This window comes from Lissotriton vulgaris, chromosome 2_1, assembly GCF_964263255.1.
Source record: "Lissotriton vulgaris chromosome 2_1, aLisVul1.2, whole genome shotgun sequence".
NCBI lineage: Eukaryota > Metazoa > Chordata > Amphibia > Caudata > Salamandridae > Lissotriton > Lissotriton vulgaris.
The window spans coordinates 1,023,695,376-1,023,707,801 of NC_141687.1; the positions used below are offsets into that span (position 1 = coordinate 1,023,695,376).

General features: G+C 43.4%; 1 protein-coding gene across 16 annotated transcripts in view; it reads left to right on the forward strand.

Annotated features, from left to right (window-relative positions):
• RBMS1 (RNA binding motif single stranded interacting protein 1) overlaps positions 1–12,426 on the forward strand; it is a 690,694-nt gene that overhangs the window by 598,761 nt on the left and 79,507 nt on the right. For 10 of the 16 annotated variants that reach the window (XR_015308444.1, XR_015308445.1, XM_086956624.1 and 7 more), the window contains exon 7: positions 9,569–9,684. Coding sequence is in view for 14 of the 16 variants with exons in the window: in XM_086956624.1 (XP_086812750.1) it covers positions 9,569–9,684 (116 nt within the window). In the remaining 2 variants the exon portion in view is untranslated. The remainder of the gene's footprint in view (positions 1–9,568; positions 9,685–12,426) is intronic. The other 6 variants (XM_086956626.1, XM_086956623.1, XM_086956627.1 and 3 more) reach the window with 1 other exon arrangement.

Below are 12,426 nucleotides of genomic sequence, written 5' to 3' on the forward strand. Positions count from 1 at the left end.
ATGTAAAAAGTGAAACGTTATTTAGTCAGATGATGGCATTCAGAACAAATTTATGCTCTTTGTTTTGGATAAAGAGACTCATAATTTGTCACTCAAAGGATAGTAATTATTTATTTTTTCACTAATAGAGTGATGTATATGAATGGCCAGACTTCTCTCCAGATCAGCGACTGTACATAAGAAAAAGCTAGTTACTTGTAATGTAACTCCAGTTGACCACTATTGGTATCCTTGCAGATTCACGTGCTTTTTTAATTAACTCCAGTAACTCTCTGAGAATCGCCCACAAAATAAATGAAAGCCTTTCTGCCACATTAAACGTCAACCCATATTTCAACCAATAAGGTGAGTGGGTGTGTGTAACCTGTTCACCAGACTTCACCTTCAGATTCTTGAGCACATGTATGCAATGTTGTCAAACATGTTATACATCACCGGGGACTAGAGTGGCTTTCATGTGGATCGATGAAAAGTACTAGTGCAGGAGAACTGTACGTTAAAGAAAGGTTATGTTTTCCCTTCCCGTTTGGTTATGATAAATGTTTATATTCTTTGAATTGAATAGCAAGTCCCTTAAAATATATAGTTGAAGAGACAGTATGGTTATATTCTAAAAGCATACAGCCACTAAAATTCCACATTCATGGTTAGCTACACGCTCATAACCACAATGCACTGTTCATGATCTCAATCATGCCACTGTTCACCAAGTGATGCAAGTTGACATCTACAGTGTAAACATAGAATACCACTGCTGTAATCACCCACTAATGGCGCATTTATTTATAAACCTGCATTGCAGTTGTTCCAAGGAAACTCTCGTATGTGTATGTTGAGTTGCAGCAAAGTTAGGCAGCTTTTCACTTTTTAGGTCTTGCCTAGACAACCCATGCCCTGTCTCTGCAAGATATTTTGTTTACACACTGTGAGTGGGCTTACTTTCCGCCCATTGCTTACCATTGTTTGGCAGCTTTGTCACTCATGTTTGGCTTCAAAATGATCTGTGCTTGCTGGCGCCACTATTTTTGGCTACTTACCCCTCTCAAAATCCTAAGTATTAGTGTCCATCCACTGCTTTTCTTCTGGGGACTACTTTTATCTTTATCTTCGAACCGTCCCTGCGAGTGCACGTCCCACCAGTCTGCTGTGTTTTAATGGCATTTGAACCTCTCTTTGATGATTATCAGATGAGGAGGGTACATGGGGTTTAGGGCAGTACAATCGGAAGTCTTGCCCTGTTTCAGCATTATCCGCTGCTACAGTATGGGAACGCCTGCTCCAGCTAGGCATGGGTTCCAATCCCACCCCTGTACCCCCCCTCCGCCCCCCCCCCCCCCACCCTTGTTCCTGAGCAATATTCGTAGTTTCGCTCCCAGCTTCCTGGTCATTCGCCTTTGTAATTTTGCAAGTTAGTGGTGGTAAGGCTGGCGGTTGCTATAAAAAAGTTGACATTTCTGAGATGTGCAAGCAATGTGGCCCAATTGCGAGAGCTGCTACCATCGTGATTAAGGAACCAGGTGGGATTCCCAGCCTCTATTCAGTATTTTGTGATGCAGCGCTCAACACTCGGCGGTAAACAGGTGAGTAAATTTTTAAAATGTACACTCGCATGATAACAGTATACTTGTGTTGCGAAGCACTGAAATGCCGCCATACAGAGTGAGCACTATATGGAACTGCAAGTTACATCTATTAGCATCCCATGTGACTTTCTTTCTTAAAGCTGCAACGTTATTTCGGACTGATCTTTAGTTATAGTATTGAGTTGACAAGAAAAGTATATATTAATGCAACACTCATCCCTAGCAGCGAGTCCGAGCCATCTGGTCTGTTTGCTTATCAGCGTGAAACATCGGCGCAAAACTCACAGGCGAGGGAATGTGGCATTACGGCCAGAGCTGCCAACTTGAGAGTTGGTGAACCAGGTTCAAGTCTATGCATCGACTCACCATTTGGTGATTCTAGGCAAATCACTTAATATTCCCATGCCTAATATAGAAACATGTTTAATGTAACTGATGTGATCTAAAGCTCTACTACTGGTCTGCAATTAATGCGCCAAACTACTTTATGCAGAAGAGGTCAGCGCATGTTTAGCGACTCGAAGGCCCCACATTCTACTCATACCAGCCATGGTACAAGGGAGACCTCTATTTATACCACAAACAAAAGCACAATAATTGTTTCAAGTTCTGCATGTTTGAAAGTTAACAGAGGAAACTGGGCACTGATATTAATCACACTGATTAATTGAATCATTCCCGGAGGAATTGAACACGGCCGAATCAAACTACAAAGGTTAAAACTTAAGGCACCAGACAAATGATCAACTAACCACAACAGCCGCACAAAAATGAATATATAAACTTGTGATTCCGAATTGACGAAGGGATCCTGAGCCCCCTTTTGAACCTGACCCGAGAGTAAATTCCGGTGGCTCCTCCGTGTCTAATCATCTTATGCAGTTACCTTATTACAGGTACCACATGACCATAAGAAACAGATGTAACACAAATTTACAGTTGTTTTAGAAGTCTTCTAAAATTAAAAAAGAAACTTCGAAAAATCAGATTACCAATCAAATGTCAGTGTCCTGATGAAGGTGTGAATATTACAAACGAACACCGAAACGCCGCGTCGACTCTTTCCTTTGACCTTTTTTATCACAGATTTGTTCACTATGTGGAAAATTTATTTTAATGTATTTTAATTTAGATTGTAACCCTTAAGGGAGGTATTTTAATAAATTGTGTTTATATATAACATTTCTTATATCTTTGGTGGATTTGTTGATCTCATAATACTTGGATATACAGTATGAAAAGTGTTCTACATATTCATTTGCCATTATAATATAATTGACAAATTAGGACTACCTAGAGACCTGTCTTGCCCCACATTGTCTTGTTTTAGTCAGTATTTTTGACTTCATTTAGTAATAACAAACCACAGGGTCTCCTATTTCGCACTACTCTCCCCCTTCCTGTGATAACAACCAGGGGAACCTTCCAATAAATTTGTTGCATGCTGAAAGAAGGCCACAGGTAGCTTGAGAGTGGAAGAAACAGGCCTCTCATGGGCACACAATTGGGGGGCTAACACTGCAGAAGATGGTATGGTTTAAGCCCCCCTCCCACAATTGTTAAAATGCATGCAGCATACATATAGGTATATGTATGTGGACATGGAGCTACAATAATGAAAGACAAATATAATTCTGGCATGCTGCACTGAATTTAACATTGGCACCCGTAAGAGAAGCTTGAAAGTGGCAGTCTTGCAGGTGTTGTTCCAGCTGCTGCCACCATATTAACCCTCACGAAAGAAATTAAAGGCTGTGGGCACTTAGGGCTTCGACGAACAGTGATTACGAAAAAAAAGCGGGGGTTGTAGGTGCATACCTACGGTATATTAACCGAAACAGTCTTTTTTCATTTGACATTTACACAATTAAATTATTAATACTTGATTAAATGTTTAATGAATACTATCAATCTGCAATACAAACACAGAGTTGACTTTACCCGATAACTAGTGTGTTAGGTTTACCATTGCTAATGACCCAACGGTAAACTGTTGTGAATGTTTGTTATACTTGTTCGGATCATGCCGTTGAAGGTACAATTAATTTGCCGATTGATTGCTGTGTCAGGGGCATTGCTGCCCAGAGCTCGTTGTGTTGCCGTTGCATGTTGTTCTAGCAGAACTTTGGTGTAATGCTTCTCTCAGCAGATTAACATTTTCTTTGCCAAGGTTCAGTTTTTTTGTGACATCGCGTGTTTCTATCTATTTAACATGAACTCTGTCTCTGTGTGACCGTGTCTAATTCGCGGTGCAACACCGTTTACTTTGAAGTGTATATATGTTTTCAGTGGGAGCAATATATAGTAAAGGTACACGCTACACTGCAAAAGTATATGCATGAAATATCCCCGCCTGTTCTGGCATGTTAATTGCTCCACCTATCCTAAAGTGCAGCATCAAGCCACCAAACTGGTGGGCACACATGCCACCCAGGGCCAGACTGGCCGTAGCGGGCATCAGGCCCTGTGAGGCTGGAAGGATGGGGTTGGTTTTGCAGCAGTGGTTGCCGGTTTTGCAGCCGTTAGGGCCGGCTTTGTTACTGGGGTTTTTTTTGCAGCACTGCTGCAATATCGGCCCCCTAGTAAAAAAAAAAAAGCAGCAGCGCTTCACACTTGCGCCCCCAAGGGGGCTGGTCCGACAAAATTGCCAAGACTGCTTCGGGTTCCCAATCCGACCCTTATGCCACCTTTGACATGGCACCTGAAGCATGTAGCAAGCATAAAACATCTGCCCCTAACATACCATGAGGCTTGCGCTGCTCTCCCGTGCACGCTGCTGGGATGGATTTACATAATTTTATGAACTGTTCAGTTTGTATTATCACAAAATCACATTCATGTTTTAGGCACAGGGAGATTAAGTGATGTGTCCCGAATCACAAGATGTTCAGCCACAGCTACTTGAACCTACCTCCCCAGTTCCAAAGTCCACAACTCTGCCAGTAATCACATCTTCTTGCTTCATTCTCCAAAGCCCTTAGGACAGTTTTGCAGCTAGCAGCATATGTTGTTTTATGTCTCATTTGAAGTCAAAACATATACCTGGCAAAGTCAAAGAACCGCTTTTTAGGTCTCGCCTAGGCAGCGCACATGCGCTGCTCTAGGAGGGCCTTTAGCCATCAGTCTGCTCCTTTTCAAGCACACTGGTGTTTGTGCTGGCATCCACCCAGCGGGAGCGAGCAGCTGCGCACGCGGTAATTGAAAACTGCTCGCAAGTGCATTTGCCTGCTCTTTCGCGGCTGTGGGGCAGCAAAACGCTCCCTCATGCTTGTTGTATTCTGAGGTTGAATCTCTTCACATGCTACATTCGTTCTGTCAGTCCAAATAGAGGTGCTGCGCTTTGGTAAAACAAAAAAGCCTTTCCTGTCACAATAGCATTGAGGCGCTGTGTGGGCACGAGGCTGCCTTTCCCACCCCATCATGCTCTCTGCACCTCTAATTGGCAGGCATAGATCAGTCCGTGCGGTACAATATGTAGCGTGAGAGGCTTCTGTCGAAGCTCACCAATTTTTTTTATCTCATTAGTCCACTGTGCGCCATGCCGTTCACATTCGAATGCCACACAGCAGCAGCGAAGCAGCTCCCGGGGGGCATGGGGGATATTGCCCCCGTCACTGTGAAATCTGGGGTGGTGAGGGAAGCCATTCGTCTTGTCTCGTTAACGCCTGAAGTTAAACAGCGGTGAGGATTTATGCTGGGGGTGGAGGAGGAGCTCTAACCACCCTGGAGAGGGCCCTGGAGACCAGTCGAGAATAATATGTGTGTGTCTAGATATACTATTCATAGAAGCACGCGGTAAAACGTCAACTCAAGTCTAATCTGCTCTAGACATTTTTCCTATTTTGTATTTATAGATGAGCCGCGGTTTCATTCACATTTTGCAGAATTGCGATTGTAGTGCTGCATCCTTGTACGCTTCCACAACTGCTGCCTTTGGTGCACAGTTTGTGTGCATGCACGCGCGCTGTTGTTTTGTGGATAAGGGTCTGTGTCCTTCTGTTATCAGACTTGTATATGTTCTGTTGATATGAGGAATGGTGGTTTGGCGTGCCTGGGGTAAGCTTGTATTCCCGGAGCCTTGTGTGGCTGTGAGAGGGTGTGTGGTGTGTTAGGAATTAGACCCCTTCACCATGTAGTCTTGTTTTTATGTCTATGCACACATTGGGTCACATGTCTGGTGCCTGTGCTACAAAGGGACTGCTGGTGTGGGTCCCAGTGCTTATTGTCTTTAGTCTGAGCCTCACCTGTGGATTTCCTGGAGAATTGCACTTGGAGTTCCTAGTCCCCTCGTTGTATTCTGGAATCTCTCCTTTTTTGGGACAATTTCTTTCCTTTCTGGATCGCTGCTGTAGCTGGATTGGACTGCCTTTTTTTTCCTCCTCCATAATGTCGAGGGTGAGCTTCCCTTGCTGTGTGCTGGGACATTGCTGAGGCATGCTGTCAGCAGGATATGGTCTTATGTTTCCTAAATAAGACTCTTGTTGTCCTGGAGTCGTTTGTACCTTTTGCCTGAAAGTCTTGAACACAAAGGAATTCTGTGCAAGAATCACGTTCTGGACTTTACTTTCTGGTTTTTTGTAACCTATCAACTTCGTTTTGCGAAGTTCGGGTAAAAACACGAGTGAACAGTGTTCGTGTTTGTTTGTTCCTTTTACTTTAGTGGCCACTAAATAGTAGGTTTTTCGATCTTTTCTTTATATTGGGCCTTAATCAGTTGGGGTTTTTCTCTGTTACTTGGAGTTTTTTCCCCTTGAGTGCCCATAGCTCTGAGAAACTAAGAAGAGAGGTATCCTGGATACTGAAGTCCTCTGTGACATTCCTGTTCCTTTACAAGAAGTGAACATTTACCTATTAGATTAGAGCTTCATTGGCACAATGCTTCTTTTTGGCACATTATGATTGGGCTTGTGTGTGCATGGACCTATAAACATTATTGTATGTAGTTAAGAGGATTGTTTGTCTTCCTATGCAGGTGCTGTCCACGCACTATGGTATATTGAATAGGGAAGAAGGAAGTTACCTGAGGAGATTTTGTTCGCTCTTCTTACCCTTGTGTTTTCCACATACCTTTTTCTCACCCTCTCCCGGTGCCCCAGTAATGTGTTCACTGTGTTGCTCTTTTAGTGAACGTTGCAGGGGTATTGGAAGGAGGAATGGGATAATCCTCGCTCCCACAGTGTTGGGCATAGTCTGATGGTGTGCTCTTGACAGAACAATAAGCCCACGTATTCATACACTGCCCGGGCGAGGATGGATGAGTCTGGCAACGCAGTTGGAGGGGAGGGCACTCCCACATTACAGGATGTAATGGGTGCAATAACTTCGTTACAGTCGCAGGTACAGGATTTGCGGCAGGAGAACCTGGGGTTACGGCATGAGTTGGTTGCTGTTAGAGCAAGAGGTCAGACTAGGGGTCAAAGGCCTATTGTACAACCCGCCACTTTCCAATTTGATAGAGGGTCAGGGCAGGGAGCGGGAGGCAGTGCCCCGATATCAGTCACAGTGACCACTCCTGTCCCGGTTCCTTTGGCTGTTCCTGAACGGTTCACAGGAGATTGTAATAAGTACAGTACATTCATGAACCAGTGTCATCTACATTTCATGTGCCGTCCAACAGCGTTCCCTGATGATTCCGCCAAGGTGGCTTTTATTATATCATATCTGGCAGGAACGGGAGCTTTGTGGGCGGTTCCATCAGTGGACAATGATGATCCCGTATTATACAATTACTTGGCCTTCAAGGAACAGATGCAGTGTTTGTTTGCTAAACACGCATTTATGCAGGCTAGTGATGCGGAATTGTTGAAACTGAAGCAGGGGAAACAGGACTTGCTGACATATGTGTCTTCATTTAATCGATTGGTGTCGGAGACACAATGGCCAATGGCCAAAAGAACTTCCCTCTTCTATCCGGGATTATGTGGGGATCTGAAGGATGTAGTCTTACAAGTAGTGGATCCCCCTGATGATTGTGTGGCCTTCATAGACTTGGTGATAAAGTTGAATCATCGTCTATTGGAGAGACGTGGGGAGAAAAATAGATATCAGGCTTCGCGGGTATATCCAACACGAAATTAAATGAGACCATCCGTAGACATGAAGACAGGTCCCGAACCAATGGAAATAGAGGGGGTTAGAGGCCCTTTGTCCCTTGATGAAACGGAAAGAAGGAGAGCCCAGAATCTTTGTCTCTATTGTGGCAAGGGGGGGCCATTATGCTCGTGAGTGCCCAGTTAAACCGTCCAGTTTCCCTCCAAAGAAAACCGTGGCGTTTGTGAGTAAACGGGGGGAGATTGCGGAAGTGGGAGAAATCAATGCCTCATATAAGGTGGCTGGGACTGTGCAAAGGGTACCAAGGCATTTCTTTATATCTGCTTGCTTGGTGATCTCTAACAGTAATAGGTCCACTGTGCCAGTACTGCTGGATTCTGGGGCAACTGGGAATTTTATGGACATACAGTTGGCCGAGAAATTACTGGTTCAAGGAACAGCGTGAACCCGTACGTGCTATTGATGGGACTAAATTGTCCTCAGGATCAATAACACGACAGACTGAACCTATGTGTTTATTATGTGACAATGAGTCAATTTGTTTTGACCTTATTGATGCTCCTTCTTTCGGGATTGTTCTTGGGGTACCTTGGCTGCAGAAGCACAATCCGCGCATCGATTGGGTGAGGCGGACTGTTACCTTGGATTGAGGCCATTGTTTACAGAACTGTTATCAGGTTGCAGCTGATTGGGTTACACTATTGACTTTTGCAGTAGGAGATGGAGGTGAGGTACAGGAGATACTGTCTCCATATGCTTCGTTCAGAGATGTGTTTGACAAGAATAGGCCGCTGTACCTGTTCAGTGCGCATGGAGCTCTGCACTGCTGCTGCTTTTGCTGTGACTTTTCTCTCTGGGATTACACTTCCACCCACCTCCTTTGCTGTGCCTTTGAGGACGCGAGGGGAGCTTTCGCATATGTTCCACCCTCCTCTCTCAGCCTACTCTTTGAGGGTGCAATGTAGTGTAGCTTTATAAAAACATCAAAAAACAAATACTTTATCTGTATTCATGTTTCTTGACTCATTTTTGGGAGGGAACTTCCACTGCTGCTGCCTGTGCGGCTGTATGCGTTCCGGATGCTGACGCTAAAACAATTAACAACAAAAAAACGTATAAAAAACTTATTAATGTGACAATTACACCCCAAACTCACATTGGCTTTCTGTAAACAGTACTATGGGATTTTAGATAAATCTTCATGTTAGTTACATTTTCTAAAGCAGGTTTTCACAGGTTTATACATTTTTCAGCCTGATGGTATCATTTGAGAGCCTGGTGCACTGCATTGTGGGAATTGAAGGCTTGGTTTGGTTAAATGAAACACGTCCGAATAACTCACCTGGAATCAGAGATTTCTGGAAATAGAGCCCTGGACTGGAAAGTGCCTCTGAAAGGGCGCTATTCGGCACAACCCTACCATCTGAGCAGCCACCCAGGATCCTGCGGACATCTTGCTCCAGGGAGTGGATGAATGGCGTTTACAAAAAAACAAGCATTGGCATAGCCAATAGGTCTACTTTTAGGACCTTATGAGTGTTTAGTTATCCAGCGCAATATCCTTGGTGCAACAACATCAAATGTTGCATGCCTAAACACTTATAAGGTCCCAAATGCGAGACCTATTTTCTATGGCTATGCCAGTGCTTGTTTCTTAGAGCCATGCTGCGAGCTACAAACAATGCCACTTAGAATAATTTCAGCATCACTGGTCACAATCCAAAACACTGCACAGCTACTTTCACACTAAATGATTGTAAAAGAAGGATGTGGTCTTTGTTTAAAAACAAGGTTACACAGTTAAAAGAAATTGGCAAAGCTAGCTTTTGCAGAGGCAACACCTACTGGCGTTGCCAATGCTTGTTATTTGTATATTGCTGCTGGGAATAATATTGTAATATTTTGTATCCTTTTTGTGTTTCCTCCTCTACTAGTTCCTTCAGAACCTCTGTTATGTAAGTTTGCTGATGGAGGGCAGAAGAAGCGACAGAACCAGAACAAATATGTCCAGAATGGTAGAGCGTGGCCTAGAGAGGGCGAGGTGAGACTTGTAAGTCCTTTTATTAATGCTTCCGTGTGGATGTGTATTAATGAACAGTTCGGAACGTGAACCCGGTCACACAGTGGTTTTGTATTTGTCTCATTACAGTTATGGGTGGGTGTAAACTAAAGGGTTTTATCAAACACAGTTCTATTTTAACACACTTAAGAAGGCTTTGAACTATGAAAAACAGTTAACGCTGAGTACACATGAAATGTACTTTATGGACCTAATGAGTCCTATTTTCTGTGGTCTCAAGAAATCGAAGTGCGAACTGTAAATCAAACGCACTCAAATGTAGCCAGTTATTTATTTTGGAATATTTTTATTAATTGAGCAAGCTAAGAGCTTCTGACTTTATTATTTATATCTTACACTTTGAGTTGGAGGGCTACTTTGTTGTACTGTTGTTGCGTCTGTAAGTCACAAGTAAGTTTTTCTTGTATTACTAAAATCTGTTTAGTGCCAGATCAAATTCTCGTTCTGTACGGTGTAGGATTGTGTATTGTACTATAAAAAGTAGAGCTAGCCATTTAATAACCACAGGTTATCTATCACATGTCTGTGTTTGGATCTTCTTGCTCTGCTTGTTACTGTAGCACCATTGACCATGTCTGGGCCTGTGGACCCTATTTCTCTAGCTGCTGCCCCATTCACTGTAATTCGGTTAAAGTGCCTGTGGCTGCTGTCACTCCTGCTGTGCTTATGGTCACCTGCTACTGAATATGAGCACCAATTATTGTACCCTGGCTTGCCTCCAGTAGGGGGTTTCAAGAGTGAGGTTATTTAGAGAACATCTGGCAGCAAGATAGCCTTGAATAGCAGGCCATGGAGTTAGACCGTGCACAAGAACTGGAAATACGAGCAAGTACTTCTATGGAAGGGAACCAGGCATAAGAGAATCGGCAGCCAAAACTTGTCTGTCGGCAGCATGCTCTGCAGGCGGTTGCTTATGAGGGATGACTAAGAAATCTGCATTCAGGCTTTCGACGGACCGCGCAGCTGCTGTTGCTGAGCTCTCTGACCTAGCTCAGGCCAGGGGTGGGACAGCGCAGGAAGCCCAGCCCAGGAAATGTCTGTGTCCTTACTCACATTTACAGTGCAGTGAATAAGGAAGTATAGAATGTATTTATACTCCAGCTCGTTAGCTTAAACCCGCCTACAGTTATTTTGAACAGTAATCCAAACAGATGAGTATTAAAGAGTAGGCTAAGAATGCAGGTTCATCAGTTTGCCTTGTGGTACATAGAATAATTGAGATGGCTGCAAATTGTTTCCACTTACATTACAGTAAAGCCTTCCAAACAGGTGCCAGGGGCTTACCTACAAGCAAAGAGACTGCCTGCAGGAATTAGAATATTAAACTCTACTAAGAACAAAGGATTCTGGTAAACCGTGATCGCGTTGTAGATTGATGCTTGACCAACAGTAAGACGCATGGGACGTGTCTACCACAGATTCTTAGTAAGGCCTTCAGAAGTAACATTGCAGGTGATTGCAAAGGAGATCGTTGCCTTTTCACAGAGAGGTGTCATATCAACCCAAGTACTTCTGCCGCTGGGTTCAGGCAGAATAAAGTTTGAAGATTGGTCAATGATGTTATTCTTATAACTGTTGATTCTTGCTACGAGGTATAGGGACACAGTGGTAGAAACACTTGGGCAGTACAGGAAGTGACGCCCACTACAAGGTTACATAATATAAGAGTAGCCTTATGAACCAAAGCTTATCAAGGCATCTTTTAGGGTAGAGAAAAGGGCCAACCGTTTGTTTGGGCCCAAATAGGAAGGAGCACGGTAAGCAGAAGAAGCAGTGATCCATTGCCCACTAGCATTTGTGTTTCAGGAGGGATGTCTTTGAACCAGTAGCTAGAGAAAACCGACTACAGGGAACCGAAATGCAGTAGGTTATTCACCGCAGATCCTCTAAGAGGAGACTGGAGGATCTAACATTGTTAGAATACAAAATATTAAAATGTTGTAAATGCAAATACTTTCAGGTAAGAATATTATAGCAGTGGACATTATGAAATGTATTTTCGAAGGGAAATTAAAATTAAGCTGGATTGTCTCCAAAGGTTCAGATAAAATAAATAAACGGAAATGGTGAGGTTTGCATAAAATTGCTTCTTTTTTGCCTTTAATTTCCCAAACTGCCCTAAGTATGTTTGGTTTAAAACTATAAGGAAATTAAAACTATTTGCTTTTCACAACAATAACGTAGACTTGCAACTCAGACACTCAACAAAACAAATATCACTACAGATTTTCACCTTAAACTATTAGTGTCTGCTATTCTTTCCAGGGTTCAAAAGGCAGAGAGCCCTTGAATAATTTGAGCAAACGAGATGAAGCACTTTACCAGACCTTTTGTCTCACAAGCTGGTTCTTCATGCTGCATAGTTACAGAGACCTCCAGTGGTTGTTGCATTGTCTCAAGCTTACCATACTCCCATGGCATTGGAGGACACATTTTCCTCGAATGAGTTAAGGGATGTGATACCAGAGCCAAGATATTGTCTCCTGCTTTTTAATGCAACCGGGAGTGAGATCTGGTTTCCATGTTGTGCCTGTGGTTTAGGCATGGGTCTGCTCCTCCCTGTTACACGTACATTTACTTTAACATTAACATTGAGGCCACTGTCAGTGAAGGTCATGTTACCAGCTGTTGGAGACTGTTTTTTGCTACTTGGAGTTGCCTTTAGGTACATGTTAAACTGTTCTTTTTTTTTTAACCTTGTCCCCGACCTTA